General features: G+C 27.6%; 1 protein-coding gene across 1 annotated transcript; it reads right to left on the bottom strand.

Annotated features, from left to right (window-relative positions):
- Positions 1-11,037: 11,037 nt before the first annotated feature.
- On the bottom strand, positions 11,038-16,520 carry LOC113858503 (ABC transporter G family member 11-like). The gene is made up of 8 exons (XM_027491185.1): positions 16,245-16,520; positions 13,808-13,887; positions 13,226-13,696; positions 12,867-12,953; positions 12,606-12,783; positions 12,200-12,378; positions 12,022-12,108; positions 11,038-11,753 (listed from the first exon to the last, which is right to left on the bottom strand). The coding sequence occupies exons 1-8, from the start codon at positions 16,480-16,482 to the stop codon at positions 11,067-11,069; spliced, it is 2,007 nt and encodes a 668-aa protein (XP_027346986.1). The 5' UTR covers positions 16,483-16,520; the 3' UTR covers positions 11,038-11,066.
- Between the last annotated feature and the right edge of the window lie 3,427 nt (positions 16,521-19,947).

Below are 19,947 nucleotides of genomic sequence, written 5' to 3'. Positions count from 1 at the left end.
TTATTTTCTTTAATACATCATAAGTAATTATTTACTTTTATGTTTTTCACGCTTTTGTAGAGAATAACAAGTTCTAGTAAAGATAAATATATCACCATTGTGGGATACACTAAATATATATAACAAAAAAGAGTTAATTAATACTGATAAAGTACTAATTGATAAAAATGTATTAGTATTTGTATTTTTTTTTATTAAAAATTAATATTTTTAATAAATTATAATTATGTTATTTTTTATATGTTGTTGTATAATAATTAACTAACTTAATTTATTTTTAAATTTTCTAATTGATTAACTTTTTCTTTTTATAAAGCAATTACATACATGCTTCCATAGTACGAGATATTTCTTACCAGTTCAAAGGTATAATAAAGGAAGAAAAAATATACTTCATAACAAATTTTTCAGTGACAACGAACAAAGATAGATTTGCTGCTGTTGAAAATAATTTTTTCATTTTGCAATTCTATGCCACTAACTATTATTAAGGAATTAAATAATGATAACATAATTCTTCACCGTATCTTTGTGTGAACTTTAAAGATTTGAAAAGTCATTGTAAAAATAAAGTCTTAACAGGTATTTTGCTGTAAAATTCTACTAAAATTGTTATATAATTTGTATTTAATTTATCAATTAGTTTCCTAAATTTATTTATTTTATGAATAGATGTGATTAGAGTGGTCATGTACACAAGTTCCATTGAAAATAAAATAACTGCTCAAGGCAAGATAAAAGAAGAAGAAAATTAATGTATAAATTATAAATTTGTAATGTATTGTTCAAATTTCTTAGATTATACAATAATTTATATTTGATATTTTCTATTAGGTCGCAACTTGAGAAAGATGAAACAAAATATGGTGAACAAAAGGCAACAATGGAGGATTTAGAAGATTGAACCATTTTTAGTACAATATTATATAAATACTTTTAATATTGTGTAGAATTGAAAAGTAAAAATGTCACCAAATATTTCTGTCTTTTATAAAATAATTTTATCTTATTATATATATATATATATATATCTTATTTTATTATTATTATTATATATATATATATATATATTATGTATTGACTTTGTTCTTAACATAAAATTTGTTTAAATTTTATATGTGACTCATAAATTTTATATTATATCAACATCTGTAATTCTAATTAATATAAAGATTAATTTTTATATTAAATAAAATCATTATTCTCTTTTAATTTCTATCCAAATTTTAATTAAAAAATTTTTAACTACTCTTTTTTTCTCTACTTCTATTATTTTAATTTTTTTTTAAAATAATTTAATAGGAATTAACTTATCATAATTATATTTAAATTATTAATGTAGATAATAATAATTACGATAACAAATTTAATATTTTTAAATTAAAAAATTAACAATATTTTTACTTAATAATTTTGTTGCAATTTTTTTATAAAATGTTATAATGATAATAATAAATTCAAAAATCTCAAATTAAAACTAATTAATTATAATAATTGAAATAAATTAAATATTATTAAATATCATAACAATGAAAATGAATATAATTTGATATTTAAATCTTTAGGTAACTGTTGATTTTGTATATTTAATAATTTTATATTGTAATGAATAAATATGTAAAGAAAATATAACGTTTGAACTATGAATTATGTTTAAATTTTAGATTTAATTTATATATATATATATATATATATATATATATATATCATTTGTTTCAAAAGTTAACAAATATTTTTTTTACGTACTTTTATAATTTTATGATTTTAAAGTTTAAATCTTCACAACTACCGAAAGAATTACAATCTAAGAAAGATTGAAGATAGTGTTTAAAATATTATAAAAATATTCTTTATATTAATATATCAAATTATATTTATTCATTAGAATTCTATATTCTCACTGTATGATTATTCAAAAATTTTAAATTAGAATACAAGTTCTAATATTTTTGAAAATTTTTCTGAGAGTATTCAATGACAAACGCAGAGAACTATACTTTCTAATAAAAAATTTTATTTATTTTGTGGACTTAAAGTTAGTTCCCAGGATGTAAATCAAAATACAGATATTACATATAAAAATATTAATTCAATACAAATATTTTTTATTAATATAATTATTTATTATGTTATATTCTTAAAATTATACATTTTTTAATTTTAAAAAATATTTAAATCAGGTTTACTAAATATTGACTTTTTATTTTTGTAAGACCATGTGATATATCAAATATTAGACTATAGAAATATATTTTTTTATATGCAAAACAAATATTATTAAAAAAAGTTCAAGGAGAACTCAAAACCCATATACACAAAAAATTACTTACTCAGAGAAATAAAAAGCAAAAATATACTTATGCAAAATTAAGACAGATGCAATTTCGTGGGTTCAAATACCAATCAGCTAACATAATAGCTTCACCCTTACTAACAAGTGATAACCATTTCCAGGATCTCAGAATAATAGAATCTAGGACCTCCCTCTCATCCAAAACACCATTGGAAAATATAATTCTATTTCTGTGCAACCACAAAGACCACACTGTACTTACCCAAATAATTAATAAGCATATTCCTTCTCTTTTACTACAGCCAACACCAACCCAAGAAAGCAAGTGAGTCGATAAATCTGAAGGCAAAACCAGTGAGAATCCAAGCCAACGCGCAATAAAGTAACAGATTTGAGATGAAACTGAGCACGTTAAAAATAAATGAGTTGGAAGTTCCTTCAAACCATGATAGAAGCTTCAAGTTATATCATCAATTTGAACATCACGATCAATCAATAAACCTTTACAAGGAAGTGCATTCAACAACAATTGCCAAGAAAAAATCAGACACTTAAGAGGGACCTTCCCTCTCCATAGCCTTTGCAAGGCATCTACCGTACACTGATCTACACTATTAGAACCACAAAAAAATTTAAATAGCCATGAATACGCAGATTGCACTGAATAACAACCTAAAGAATCTGCCCTCCATACTCATTTATCTTCTTGTAGTAACTTAATAGAAACTTCATCCATAAGCTCCAACAAAAGATTAAAGCTCGAGATCTCATGTTGAAAGAGTCCTCTTCGCTAACTAACATTCCAAACCCATCTAGTGCAATCATGAAAACCATTCTCCAATACACATGATTCAGCATTTCTCGCCACTACAAATAATCGCAGAAATGCTTCACACAATCGCACCCCGCCTACCCACTTATCTCTCCAAAAAAGAGTGTGTAAACCTGCACCCACACTTTTATCAGACTTCTCATCCAGCCATGAATTCCCTTGATGAATAACCTCCAGCAAATTACGCCACCACAAAGAACATTTGTTGTCAACTGATGAACGCTGAAGAGAAAAAGCTAATCTTCCATATCTAGATTCCAACAACCGCACTCACAATGAACTAGAACAGTTAACACCTCGTCACAACCATTTACCAAGAAGCGCCCAATTAAACCACTGCACATTTCTAATGCTCAAGCCACCATTCTTCCGCGGTCTACATACCGTTTTCCATTTCACCCAGGGGATTTTAGATCCATCCTTAACACCCTTCCATAAAAAATTCCGTTGGATAGTGACAATCTCTTTTATTACCGACTTCGGCACCTTAAGAAAGAATAACGAGTGCAATGACATATAATTAAGAACGACATTAATCAAAGTCACCCTACCTCCAATCGATAAATACCTATGCTTCCATGACGCTAACCGCTTTTTAAGAGCCTCTAACACACCCTTCCAGACACTAGGCTTTCTCGGGTTAACACCTAACTGTAACCCAAGATACTTTAATGGGAAACTACCAATCTTACAATGTAGGAACTCTGCAGCCAAGTTTTCAAAGTCATCACCAGTGTTAATTCCCAATACAAAAGATTTATGGAAGTTAATTTTCATACCTGACATTAATTCAAAGCTACGCAATACTGCTTTCAAAGTCCACAAATTCTGCACCGAAGCCTCTCCCATAATCAATGTATCATCCGCAAACTGCAGCAAAGAAATATCTGGTCCCCCTACCCCAATCTTCACACCAGAGAACAACCCACAAGTCACTGCCTTCCGCATAAGAACTCCTAATTCTTCCGCTGCCACAAGAAAAAGAAAAGGGACAAAAGGTTCCCCCTGTTTTAGGTCCCGCTCAATATGAACCTCCAATGTAGGACAACCATTAATCAAAGCTGATAGGCTTCCCCCCCCCCACACAAGCTTCCATCCAATTGACTCATTTGTCTGAAAATTCAAAGCTACGTAACATAAACAAAAGATATCCCTACTCTATCGAATCATACGCCTTCTCATAATCAAGTTTTAACATAAAACACCTCTTATTATACCTCTGCACATAATCAACTGCTTCATTAGCCACAAGCACACTATCTAACATGTTCCTTCTCGGGATAAAGGCTGATTGTTCTTCTGAAATTATTGAATCCAAAACCCCTTTCAACCTATTTGCCAAAAGCTTGGAAACAATCTTATAAAGACAACCTAATAATGAGATAGGCCGAAAATCAGATATCTGTTGTGGACAAGACACTTTTGGCACAAGTGCTACAAAATAAGATAACAAAGACCTAGGTAGCTTCCCATTTCTACAAAATTCAGTAAGCATACCCATCACTTCTTCCTTGATCACTCCCCAAAACCTCTTAAGGAACACAAAATTGAAACCATCAGGCCCTGGACTTTTATCACCCTCACACTCCAAAAATCATCCTTCCCACTTCCTCCTCCGAAAAAGCATTAACAAGCTCCTCATTCTATAGAACAGAGACTCTTGGTAAATTATTAATATCAATAGTATGTCGAAGTCAACTTCTACTACTAAAATGAACCACAAAATAGGACACTACACCTGTTTTAATCTCATTAACCTCTTTAACACATCTCTCCCTAATTTGGAGCGCATGTATATTATTTCGTCACCGCCTCCCATTAACACATAAATGAAAGAACTTTGTATTTAAATCACCCTTCTTCCCCCATCTCACCCGACCTTTTTGGGCTATGAGACTCTCTCTATTCTTCCTAGCCTTCCAAATATCACCCACCAACATTTGTTGACGCTTCTTCTCCACATCAGAAAGTTCCATCACAGAATTTTTATCATCAATCAAGCTTAACTCAGTTGTCAAATCAGAGATCATCTTATCAACATTTTCAAATACCTCAATATTCTATTTTTTCAATGCAATCTTAACATTCCTTAACCTCTGACTAGCTCTCTGGGCAGCCCATGGGAGGGTAATATTTCTTTTCCATGCTTCCTCCACAACTTCTTTATGAGTCAGCTAACAATTATTAAATCGAAACGGCTTCGGACCCCAATTAACCACTTTGTGCTTAAGAATAATGGGACAATGATCAGACACATCTCTGCTCAGAACCTGAATAAAACCATCTCCCCAGTAATCAAGCTAGGAACTAGAAACAAGGACTCTATCCAGCCTGCTCATCATAGAAGCATCCCCTTTTATTCATGTAAATTTTTTACCCACAAGTGGAAGATCCACAAGTTTCATTTCCTAAATGAAAGAATTGAAGCCCTCCATTTCAGAGATACCATAGTCTGCCTGACAACCCTTCTTCTCTGTCACTTGTCTCACAACATTGAAGTCACCCAATATACACCACATAAATTTGTCAAAACCCCTTCTTGTCATGAGCAAATCATCCCATAACTTTCTCTTCTCACTTAGTTTACACGATGTATAGACATTCACCACAATACATAGGTTTCCAGTAGCCAATACCCGCAAGCAAACACCCAGGAATCCAGTCTTAGAAAAGGAGAAAAGTATTTTACATTTGAAAGTATCCCAAAGTGAAAACATACCCCCACTTCTGCTAATGGAAGGCAAGACATACCAATCAAAATTCACAGAACCCCACAAATGCGTACATAAATTACTATTACATATTTCAAGTTTTGTTTCCTGAATCGCCAAGAACTCTAGACCTTCAGAGCGAACAATCTTACACAACTTCTTTTGCTTTATCGCACTCCTCAGCCCTCTACAATTAAATAAGCCAATCTTCATTTAGTATCAAAACGAACCCCATATTCTTTCGCAATCATTCTATCACGTACCTCCATCTCAATCAATTTCTAGACTATAGAGATATACACAAGGATATCACATAAAAATTATATCTGAAAGCAATTATCAAATCTCAAATACACTAGATCTGGGTCAAAATTGTTAGAACACATCTATTTTTTTTAATGACGGTATAATATTTTAATGTGTTTATATTAAATTTATATTTATATTTTTAAAATAATTACAGATCTAATAAATATTTTAATGATGGTATAATATATATATTTAAATTAAAATTTTATTTATTTATTTATTAGTCTTTTTTAAGATGCAACATATTATTAAATCTATTATTATCTTAATAAATATTATCTTAATTTTATTAATTCTATTATTATTACATTAACAAATAATTATTTAAAATTATTTCATATTTTAAAATTAATTTAATTCTTTATTTTAATTAGAGAATAATTATAAAAGTTTATTCATATAATAATAATAGAAATATTTTATAATCTTTCTTGCTGTAATTATATTTAATATAGTAATTTTTTTTATTATATTGATATATTTTTATATTTTAAAATAAATTAATTGAATAAAAATAAAATAAACTCGTGCAATGCACATGCATATTTACTAGTTTATATGTATAGGTGAAATGTAAATATTAATTATAAACTGAATAAGAAGACAACATAACAAAATGATCAATAGAGTTGGTCAGCCTCATCGGAAAACTAACAACATAGACATTTAAAAATTATAAGACAAACCAAAAAAACAAAAAGGATCAATATACAAGGTAGCATGCATGTCCAAATTGATCCATAAAAGAAAAATTAAAAAAGGATAATTTAGTCATATATATATATATATATATATATATATAGAGGAATAAGTCACATTATTAATTTAAATTTTAAATTTTTTATACTTAATCTGTACTCTTTATTTAATTTATATTTAATAGTTGATGAAGTAATAAATTATAACTCATGAAATATAAGTTAAATAAAAAGTAAGTTATTTGGAAAAAGGAAAATTTTCTAAGTTATAAACCTTCCTACCATACTTTTTGTGGTAGGAAATAGATTACGTTCTTTTAAAAAAAACACACCTCATAGTTTAGTGGCATAGACATAGCCTTTAATTTAAAAATCAAAGAGAATCATAAGTCTCTTTACCATGATGAGTTAAGACACTGTAAAAATCTAAGTTCAAAACTTGTCAAATAAACTACTTTTCAACTCATTTCTATCAAGACCAGGAAAGAGCCTTATTCTTTGTTGAATGCTACATTTGAGAGGATTTGGAGAATTGCATAAAGTCTCACCAAGAAGACTATATTTTAAGTAGTTGTGACAAAACATGAAGAGGCCTATTTTTGGTCGAAAAGAGGGTGGTCTTTCAAAGAATTTCTGAGGATTTTCTGGTCTTTGAACTAAAAATAACCAAAACTGGTCAAAAAGTGAGAATTGACAAAGAAAATATTTAAGTCCACGAAACTGAATGAAATATCAGATTTCTCTTAGAATTGCTAAAAAAATAGGAATTGATAGGAAAACATTCTAAGTCTACAAGATTGAATGAGATCTCAAATTTTCTTTAGAATTGGTCGAAAAGTAAGAACTGACAGAAAACTTATCCTAAGTCCATAAGGACTAAATAAGCTCTTAGATTTTTCTCAGAAATAGGAACTAATAGGAAAATTATTCTAAGTTCACAAAATTAAATGAACTCTCAAATTTTCTTTAGAAATTGCTCAAAAAAGAGGAACTCACAGGAAAAACATTCTAGGTTCATAAGAGATATGATTGGGCTCAAAAAGTGATATAGAAAGAGTTACAAAGTTCAAAGCAATTATCAGCAGTTACCATCAGTGGAAGGTTCAAGACACGAAGATGAATCATGGGCGACAACAATTATGGAAGAACCCGCAACTGTCAGCGTAATCATAAGCAATCGTGGATAATGGGCAGCAACGATTGAGACTCACGATGGTTGTTGTTCATTGCTGAGAGTTGTACTTTTATATTCCTGCACATTTACGTTACTGCATTTTAATTCCAATCTGTTTGTTTCCAGTTCATTTACGTTGTTGCAACTTAGATCACGTACAATTTGCTTCTGTAATCTTTTTATATTTAGTTCAATACTGGTCTTATCACTCTATTATTGTTCCTGGTCAATTATATTCAATCTTTCTAATCATAGCACACTTAAAAGAATATAAAGAGGACTTAAAATCTAGTTCTCAAATTTTTTTTAGATTTATTTGTTTAAACACAAGTATAAATTTTTTTAGATTTATACTAATATAAAAAATTATGTTTTTATATATATACTTCTAAAATTAGGGAATACATTTTAATCATTCTATCATTTTGAGTAACAAAAAATTTTGGTTGTTAACAAATTCATAAACTAAGTCCATTAAACAAATCACCTTTTAAAGAATTATCATCTGTATTAAAGTAAATAAAAAATGGTTAAGTATCTCCTTAATTTTTATCCGACTAATCGTGTGCTCTCATATGGCCTGATTTATTTTAAATTTGTTTAAAATAAAACAAGATATTTTGTTTATATAAGATTTTTAAAAAAATTTAACGAATTAATCATTCTGTATCTTTTATAAGAAAGATGTTTTTTCTATAGATTAACACAATAAAAAGAAAATTTATGAAATGGTATTCGATATTTACAAAGGCTATATATGTTCTTTAAACAATGCAAGGACAAACGTTACAAAAATACCTCGCATTTTCATAATTATGAACATTTATTTACATTTCCATGCTCTCTCTCTCTCTCTATCTATCTATATAATTGATTATAAAATTGATTATAACAAAAGTGACTATAATCAATTTTATAGGTATCTTGGACTTTTTTCATATGTGTAAATATATTTTTTGTATTCTTTTGTGCTTCAACTAAAGCATTGGAAAACACCGTTAAATAATATAAAAAACTACATTGATAGGATGCCTGAAAATTAATGTATTTATTATTTAGATTTGAAGATTGATATGTCATTAATTTTTGCTAATGTATCATTGACTGTACTTTTCATTGTATTTACATTTTAAAATTAAATATAAATACAAATATTCATATTAAATTATAAATGACTATAATTTTAACCCAATTAAATTATAACTCAATTGTGTCACATCTGGTAAATTTCGCAGAACATTTCCTAATGTGTAAAGAAATAAGTCTTCAATCTGCTCTCACCTGGAATCAATTCCAAGGAGATATATAAAATGAATTTTCAAAATTAGAATTGATTATGATAGTAACTTGTTTGAATACTTTTTTCTTAGAGATTCTTCGTTGAGAATGACTTGGAACGTTTTTGTTTTGGTAAATAGCTTGACATGCATTTCTCTATCATGAATTATGACAATCTATAAAGACAGGTGAACTCGAAATTAATGCGTGGCTAAGGAAGTCCACACATTATTACAGATTCAAATAGAAGCATCGATCAGTCAAGACCATTGGGAACATGAATATTAAAGGCTGCATTGTGAAAATCATTACATCTGCAGATAATACATTTTAACAAACCTTGATGTGTATTAATTTAGATAGAAAATTTATGAATATTAATGTGTTAGGTATATGTTTATTTTAATTATACCATTAATTTTCAGATAATCAATTTTCATCCATTGATAACATTCATCCCAAGCCTTTAAGTACTAGAAAATTTTTGTTATTTTTGGGTTAAATAAAGTCCTAGTTTTACACGTGTCAGAAACTGTTTTCAACAATTTTTTTTTCAACGCTGATAATAATGCCAAAAAATAATGAAATTATGAGCATGTTCGTTTCTCTTTTTAAAAATCAAAACAAACATGTTTTATTTTGACAAATTTTTTTTGCTATTACATTGACAGTTTTTAATGGTCAAGTATTATATATATATATATATATATATATATATATATATATATATATTCTAGAACAAATGAAGACAATATTTTTAACAAATTTTGAATTATAAAAACAAACATATTGCTTGTGGCAGTTTTAATCCCCATAAACTTTTAAAGGCATTTTCAACAACCTTTACAATTACGTTTATGATAATTTCTAAATTATAATAAATTTATTATTTGAAGCCTTTATAATCTATACTTGACCCAAAATTAGCTTTAACAATTCAAGATTTCTTTCAATTTAATATTATCATTTCAATCACGATATTATTTTTTTCATTAGAACGTGTAACATCAATAAAGAGATTTAAATAAATTGTGTATAAAATAAACTAAACGGGGAATTTTTCATTTTTTTATTTTGTATAAATGTAACGTGGTTAATTTGAATACATTTATTATTTAAATTTATATTAATATGTGTTATTAAAAAAATTTGAGTACAATGATTCTTTATAGAAAGTAATTATACTCGAATTGAAAATATCTATAATACAAGGAATGGGGTTAGCTCTCTCAGCAATTTAACTTATTCACAAAATTTGAACATAAAACCTTATTTATAAGGAATCAAATATATGTATCAACGAAAAAAAATAGTTATTAATATATCAATGAAGAAGACACTTATTAAATAAAATAAATATAAACATATTTTAATTATTGTATCAATATATTTGATTGGCTTAAATCAAAATTTAGTGTAGTTTCAAATTCACTTTAAATAGATATTTATTAATTATAGTTATGTTGAGTTAAGAACTTTATTCTAAATTTATTATAAACTAACTTTAAAAAATAATTTTAAATATAGATTACATTATCTTAAACTCAATTTAAACAAAATTAATTGTATAAAAATAAATTCATTTTAATTCAAGTTTCGAAGGTGCTTAAACAAAAGCAGAAAATTTTATTAAGAACAATACTGTCCTACGATAGCTTGATATTTTACTTGATGACAAGGGTAAAGCTAATCTTTCCCCGCTGATTAAATACTCAATTCATAGTTCACACCAACCCCAACCACAAACGCATTTGAAACTATTTATATCTTCTCAATGTAAAGGCGTGGCATTGGGGTTCTCCACGATCTGTACTGTTTGCTTGGGAGACAATAACATGCACGATAATGATACGATAATGGGCTTCAACTTCTCAGTAATCTTGATTATCACCAAGAATAAAACTCGATAGACAACAATCATGCTTAGCAAAATTGCAAGATCAACCCACTTTGAGTAACTCATGTCAGCTTGCCATGTGTTTCTTAGAACCTCTTCCCCACTAATGTAATTGTGTGAGCCTCCTCCAACTTGATCTGTAGTAAATCTTAGTCCTTCATATTCATTTTTGAACAGTCCTTGGTTGGCAAACGTATGAAAAGCAACGTAGTGCAATGGGTATCTCCAAACTGGCTTAGGAAGATTATTTGGCAATTTAAAGAACCCACCAAGTAAAAGCATCACTCCTTGAATTCCAGCACCGGTTACGATGCCCATTAGAAAGTTGGGGACTATGCTAGCAACTATCATCATAAGGCTCTCCACTAACATGAGACTAGAAAATAAAGCACAAATGAAGTACATAAAATGATCGAACCCTTTCTGAAGTCCAGGAAGGTAATAGGTAATGGCCCCAGGAATGAATGTAACCAATAACAAATATGGGAGGGATGATAACGTGTTCCCAATGACAAATGCAGTAACACCATAATGCCCATTTTGTCTTTCTCGTTGAAATACCTGGGAACCGATGGCATTTTTTCTTAGTGAATACTAATATAATTAACGAAATTAGAAAATAATAATGTTTCAATGATGATCTCATAGTGTAGATAATTTCATTTTAGATGGAGTAACCAAATTAAGACATTATATTAAAACTTGTATGAATATTTTATTTAATTTTTTAAAAATTTTGTTAACTTTATTATTAAGACTAAGTTTAAAATTTTCAAAAATAATTTTTTATTGAAAAATACGCATTTTAATGGAAAATGTGTACGATTACCTTCATGACTTCCACAAAGGAAGGGAATCCACCAATGCTCATGAAAGTTAAGAATCCATTTATAAACGCCACTAGTGAACCTCGATCCTGAAATAATCAGAAGCAACTGAACGATTAGAGAACACTTGCTAAATTTAAAGATTGTGAGCCATACTCTTCCTTACTCAGCCACTCTTACCCGAATTGAGGCATAACTTGTACCCAGATCATAGTAAACACTGGCTAAGGCTATGGCCAAAGCAATATATATGGCAAGGCGCAACCAGTAATAACCCAGATCACGATACATGTTCACGAACGATCTTTTGGTGAGAACTAACCATTGATTAAGAAAGCCTGCATGCTCTCTCTTTTTGTCTGTTGAACCCGTATTCTGAAATCCATTTAAAATTCAATTAATGTTAATGTAAACTAGTGTGTGTCTAGATCTGTTACGACTCTTAAATGTCTATTATCACTCTTTTTCAAGTGAGGTTTTTCTAAATATTATTTTCTCTTTCTTATAACTATATTAATCATAAGGCTATTTTATATAATTTAAACAAATAGAGTGAAAATAGACTTTTAAACACCTCCACTTATACAGGTATTTGCTATATCAGCATCGATATATATAATATATATATATACCTTTTGAGATAGTACTGCTACTTCGTTTTGAACTTGTTGGTTCCTTTCAGATGTTTTATATGAGCTTACAAGGATACGAATTGCTTCCTCTGTGGGTATTGTACGAGTCCCTGCTAAGCCCGCCACAATGTCCTAATGAAATAAATGGTATTTCATTCAGATTTGTATGATTTGAAATATCAACGCACGGTAGCTTAACGGGTCAGCTTGATTACCTGATCGAAATCCTTGTTTATAGTTTTAAGTAAATGATCAGATGGATTCATGAGAGCAGCACAAGGAAAACCATTTGATGCGAAAAACTGCATGAAACAAGAGCATAATCATTAAGTTGATGCTATAATTAGAAATAATGTTAATTTTTGTAATAGTAATAAGAGAAATGCTAGAGTATCCTTATTCAGGGAACTAAGAAATAAAAAATACATTTTTTTTGTCAAAAAATATAATTAATAAATATTCTCCTATGATTTTTAGTGCAGTTAAATGCGTTTTTAAAGAATAAATTTTCATTTTGATTCTTTATCTTGAGCCTCAATAAGACCCTATGGGCTAGTTCCTAATTAGTAATTACCTCACTTGCGGCTGAAGCAGGTCCAAAGTAAACTGTTCTTCCAGAAGACAGAAGACAAAGGTTGTCGAAAAGTTGAAAAACTTCACTACTAGGCTGATGAATTGAAGCAATAACAGTCCTTTGAGTATTATCATTTTGTGCAAGAGTAGAGATTCTTTTCATGACATAATAGGAAGCTGCACTGTCTAGTCCACTAGTTGGTTCATCAAGAAAGAGAAGTTTAGGGCGAGTTAGGATCTCAATACAAATACTCACTCGCCTCATCTGACCCCCACTAATACCCTTACAACCCCATCCTCCAATTCTTGTGTTAATGGCATCTTGTAGACCCATTTCTCTAATTGTAAAATCTGCTCTCTCTTTCTTCTCTTTTTTGGACATGGTATCAGGCAATTGGAGCTGAGCTGAATAGTGCACTGCTTCTCCGACCGTTAAGGTTGTCAATAAGGTATCATCTTGTGTGACATATGCCTGTGGTCACATGCAACATGTATCAGTTAATTCATTATGTGGCTACTGAGAGACTTATTAACAGTCAAATTTGCTTTCGTTAAAGGTAAAAAAAAAAGATTTTGTACGTACCGAGGTTCCATAAGACAATGCTTGTTTGTGACCATTGATCAGAATTTCCCCTGTTTGCCTTATGTTTGAACCTAATCTCCCTGGAATATGAATTCATATCGTTATTTAATTTGTTCAAAGCTTCAAATTGTCTCGATGGCTAAACCTTATCAAAGACTTAATATTATCAATAGAAAGAAGTGTGATTAAAGTGCTTATTCTTCCCTGCAATATTTTTTTCTTTCCTTTCTAATCTCTCAACGGAGACCTTCTCTGCTCAAGTAAACCCTCATTTTAATTTTGAAAGTTGTAAACGTTAGTTACTTTAATTTTATCATATTGAATTACTCCCTTAATCATTTTATAAAAATCTTTTAATCAAATCATATATATTAATTTTTTTTTGAAACTAGTTAATATATTAGTTTTTAAAAAATTAATTACAATATTATAAATTTATTTTTAATTAGAGTCCAACTCCATTATTATATAAAAGCACTATAAGTGCCCTTAGAGTCCTAATTAAGTAATTGAAAATGATTTTTTTTATTGAAAACATAAATAAGCACTTACTTTGGTAATTTTTAATGTATTCTGACATGTTTTTCAAATTATATAAACTAATTATATATTCCTTAAACGATGTCCTATTTTACTGATTAACAAAGACCCTTGTTATATTAATTGTTACTACGTTTTGGTTTTAAATATGAAACTCTTTTAACTATAACTACTTCACAAGCATTAAGAAATATAGTTAACTTTATTAATGGCATATAATTTAGGAACAATTTAGATATATTTTTTTAAAACCACTCTTAAAATTATTGGAACCCATTGTTTGATTCTATCTACATAATTAATTTCTTTGTCTCCACTAAAAGTTTTTTGGTAAAAAAAAATAAATTAATGCACCAACAACTTGCTGGAAATTTAATAAAATGGCCATGACCAACTCCCTAAATTTTTTAAAATTTAATATAAAATATAATAATAAGCTAGAAAGATGAGGGTGAATATTTGTAAAAAAAACATTTCTAAAATTTGTAAAATGCCTTATATATTAAAAATTATTATTTTAAAAATAAAATTTCATAAGCATATTTGATGGATAGATAAGCATATTTCTTTTTCTTGAAAAGGAAAGTTTTAGAAAAAAAAGAGAAGACAAAGTTTATATTTTAAATAATATATTTAAAATTAATATTTTTTAAAAATAAATAATATAAATTAATATATTAATTTAAAATTAAAAATATTTTTTTTTCCTTCAAAAACTCTCTCCCAAACATATTCTTAGAGGACATTATTTTATAAACTAAAAAGTCAAAAAATATCTCATATATATATAAGGGCAGAATTTTTTCATACTGGTGTAAGCCTAAAAACTCTTACATTTGATCTGAGCTTTTCATTTAATAGATTATAATTTATTACTTTATTAGTCATTAGATGTAAGATAAATAAAAAAGTCAGATCAAGTGTAAGAGTTTTTAGACTTACATTAGTATAAGAATTATTCCTATATAATAATAATAACTATATATATACCATATATAATTTATGAGATATATTAGCTCCCTAGATAACAAAACTCACATTAACAGAAAAACCTTCATGGATGATTGATAGTCGCAAGAATGTTAGTGCAGGTGCTTTTTTGAATATTAGTTAAAGAAAAATACTTCTTACACTTTTTAATACAAAATATACATTTTAATAAAAGTATATAATTTATATTAATTTATGCACACATCTAAGTTATATTTAACAGTTTAAAAATAAGAATATAATTAAGGTACATTTAACTGTTTTTCTTTGGTGCTGTGAAGGGCTAAAGACCCTTGATTTTTTTTTTTGGGGTCAAATCTCTTATATATAAAACTCATCTCCAAATTCTTGCCCTCTCTTTTATGTGACAAGCAAAAGTGAAAATTGGTAATAGGACCCGAAGAAGGTCTCTAGTATTATTTGTTAAATTTTTAGTACCATATGTTTTTATTTTTGTTCCTACACAGTGAATGATTTATTTTATCAAAATATATAGGTCTCGTTTTTAATTTAACGTTCACTTATTTTTGTAACTTTTAATAAATTTTAATTAATAAATAAAATTTTACTAAAAGTATATTCTAAAACACTTCTGCTAAATATATTTCATTGATTATTCAGTATTTGGTAATTGTATTTTTTTTTCTTTTTCTTTAGAAAAAAATTTAGTGTACTGGATTTTTCTATATTTATTTATTTGAAGAATTTAGTGTTTTATTTAATTAGCTAGAATTGGTGAGAAAGTATTTTTAAAATGGATGTTATTATTAGAAAGAAACTCAAATTTATAATACAGTTGATTTAAAAAGAGAAAATGAAATAGGGGGAACATTTGCCGCATAAAGGCCAACAGTTAGATGATGCAGGAGATTATTTAAGGAGGTTCAGTTTGAATGTAGAATTAAACCTGCTAAAGTATCAAGAAGTGTAGATTTGCCACAGCCAGAGGGACCCATTATGGCCAAGAGTTGCCCTGGTTTGGCAAAACCAGTTAGACCCTGAAGAATTGATTTGCTTCCATTCTTTCCCATTGAAGAAATTACCCATAGATCCTTCCATGTCAAGCAGATACCCACTTCTTCTGCATGATTGTTGCAACCTGAAACTTGTTTAATGGTCCTCCTTGCTGTGCTACATGTTTCCATCTCCAGTGTAGTGGCCTCGATGTCTAGCACAGTTTCATGACCACATGTAGCAGCAGCTTGAAAAGATTGATGATGGTAAGCCATTCTGTGTCAATAGTAGAAGATAAGAGAAATACAAGTGTGGTAGATAGAATAGATAATTTGTGACAAATCAAGTCAAATATACAGATTTATACATCGTGCGAAAATTTCACAATGTGTTTCATATTTTTCTGTTGTTTTATGCATGCATTGGAGACTATTAACCATTTTGGATTAGGTACAGCATGACAAACGCGGGGGAGGGGTAAGGGGGTCCTACAAAATAAAACATTTTTTCAAATTTGATTCATAATTAATGTAAAATCTTTTAACATACTTCTTAATATCAAAACTATATATTTAATATTTAATTACATTAAATATTTGTCGATCATTCGATATCAAGATTAAACAAATGTTAAAAATTAGACTTCATTAACTTCTTAAAAATTAATGAAAGGGTTTAACATTTTTCAGGCTTATTAATATTAATATAGGATTTCAAACAATGAATTACTGAAATATGAATTTTCTTTTTACAAAATTATATAAATATGATGCTTAAATTTTGACAAGATTTATATAATTCAGAATCGACCTGAGTAATTGATTTCACTAATTTAAATGTTATAGCAGTGCAAGACACATATGAAGAGTTACTAAACGGTTGATTAGGATCAAATGATACAAAAAATTTAAAAATAAACTTAAAGTGGCTGACACAATATCTTGTTTGGCTTCTATCTAATTTCAACATTAGAGTAGCATAACATGTCCATAAATATTTACTATTTTTGTTGAGACTTGTTTTAATGTCAAATAGAATCACTACTTATGCACACCCAAAACTATATATGGTTGTCCCTATAAATGGATTTGCCAATCCCTAACAACAGTTTCCTATGGAGCATTCATTGTCCACTCACAGTAGGAGATCCCACCGCATTCACTGCAACTATTTGTAATTATGTTGTTAATAAATCAAATAAATAAAAAATCATGATTAAATAACATAAATAAACTACAATAAATAAAACAAATAATATATTAAAATTAAAAATAATTAAAGCTCAAAGGCATTTTTTGCCATCCAAATTTTGCTAATAACAATTTCTATACAAGAGAAATATTTAAAAAAATCACTCTAAACTCGCTAAAGATGACCTTCTATTCCAAAAATATCATTATTTTCAGATTAAATCTCACCATATGTGAATTTAAATATTCTCATCACTTTTTACGATATAAATATAGTCATTGACAAGTTTTAATTAATCTCTATAACTTTTTGCAGCTTAAATCTTGTCACTGATGAGTTTTTATCAATTTATATATTTTATTATTTCTTTCATAAAAATGCTTACCGAATCCCATATTTTAGAAAGAAAAAAAAAATCAGCCATTTTTTTAAAGCTTTATAAAGGTTATTGTAAGTTGTACGTATGTTCTAGTTGAATGTGAAACATTGACCACAAAATATTTTGTGGCATTAGTTGTCGTAGTACATTTGTATTTTAGAAGAGATTTTGAAAATTAGATTTTGCATTAAATAGATTTAATTTTTATTTAATAATTTTAAAACTTAAATTTAACCTATTATTTATTATAGGTCTTTTATTAAATTTAGTTTAGTCTTTTTAAAAGCTTAATTTTATTTATTAACTTTTTTAATGGTCTACTTTGTATTAAGACATTAAATTTTAAACTGCTTTATAAACAGACTATTAATCTATCTAAATAGATATATTTTTTTAAAAGTCATAATGCTTATATATAAATAAACTATTAAAAAATAATTTAATACCTTGAATCTATATGATAAAATTATATTTTTTTATTTATCACTTTCAAACTACATATTTAATTTAAATAAGTAAATTATTATACATACAAAAAAAATATAATAAAATAAACATTAATTTATAAATTATTAAACAAATCTAATAGCATAAAATTTTATAAATTAAATCAACAAACACTATATAACTAAATAAATTTTAAATTTTAAATTAACAAATGCAACAAATAAAAATTTAAAATACATAAATAACAATATTTTTTTCATAACAAATAAAAAGTAACAAATATATTATCAGATTTTTAAAGAGATTTCATATTATTTGTCAACCTTTACAATAAAAAAATATTATTAAAAAATATTATAATATATTATTATAAATTTTAAATAAACTATTCTAATAATTTTTTTAAAAAATTTAAACTTAATCTGTTTAATTGATTAAACTTTTAAAAAAAATTAAATTAAATTAATTAATTAAATAAATTAAATTAGACTAAATTTTAAAAAGAGGCCTCTCATATAGCCTCACTTATTTTCATCCGTACTTAATTGTTTAAAATTTGTTGAGGCGTCAGATCAATCGACGTTGTCCACAAAATGAATCCATCATCTCATGAAAATTAGGTAGATAAATGTGAGGATTTAAGACCAAGGATCAACCATTCAGATCCTCTGCATGCCATAAATAATGAGTTTATATTAATAATATGATAATATGTAAAAAAAAATACATAAAATAATGGTCAAGTACATTATTCGTTAGTATAAACTTTTTAGAATCCATATTAATATTTTAATAAAGACTGTATTAAAAGTTATTATTTTAATACTTGACAGTTTTTGTTCATTAATAAATAATATTTTTTGTAATAAATTTTTTTCTATTTTAAGAAATATTTACGTGTGTGTGTAAAATTAATTAAATTAGATGAATAATAATTTTTATTTAATTGGACTAGCATAATATTTCGAATAATTAATACAATAATAAGAGTACGAAAATCTTTTACAAAGAAGGACGTGGCGTGTTCTCCATCCACATTAAATATTTCCACGTGAATTCATGCAGATTCGGACTATTCAGCATTTCTTTTTTCAGTGCAACACATGAACATCATTTTCATTGCTTCCGGAGTTACAGTTGTTGTGCAAGCTCTTTACATAAAACTTTACCTAAAACACGTAAATGGCTAATGAATATATTAGAAAAGCTTGCTTCATTCCAATGATTTAAACATGGAAAGAATACAATCTCCATTTTTCTACCAGAAAAAGAAACAGATACAAAGAATGATGATTAGAAAAGTCTAAGCTCAATAAATGAAAAATACAATGAGAAGGAGCCTCGATCTAAACGAACATGGTGGTAGTGGTCAGAGTAAAATTAGCCAGAGCATGTGATACACGATTTTAAGCTCAGTTCGTGAAACACAGCCATAACTAAACCTTCAATTTTGTAGTTATTTACGATGTTCTAGTTTTGAATCCAGAAATTAATGAAGGAGTATACATGTTTATACACAAACACAACTTAATTTCAGTCTTAAAGGTGTTTTTTTAATTATTTTTAATCAAAATTATTAGTATCTCTACTGTCAGGGCATTAAAACTAAACTATAATATTGATATATCAAATATTTTTA

This window comes from Abrus precatorius, unplaced genomic scaffold, assembly GCF_003935025.1.
Source record: "Abrus precatorius isolate BTA unplaced genomic scaffold, Abrus_2018 Scaffold2, whole genome shotgun sequence".
NCBI classification, from domain to species: domain Eukaryota; kingdom Viridiplantae; phylum Streptophyta; class Magnoliopsida; order Fabales; family Fabaceae; genus Abrus; species Abrus precatorius.
This window is presented reverse-complemented; position numbering and strand designations above follow the sequence as displayed.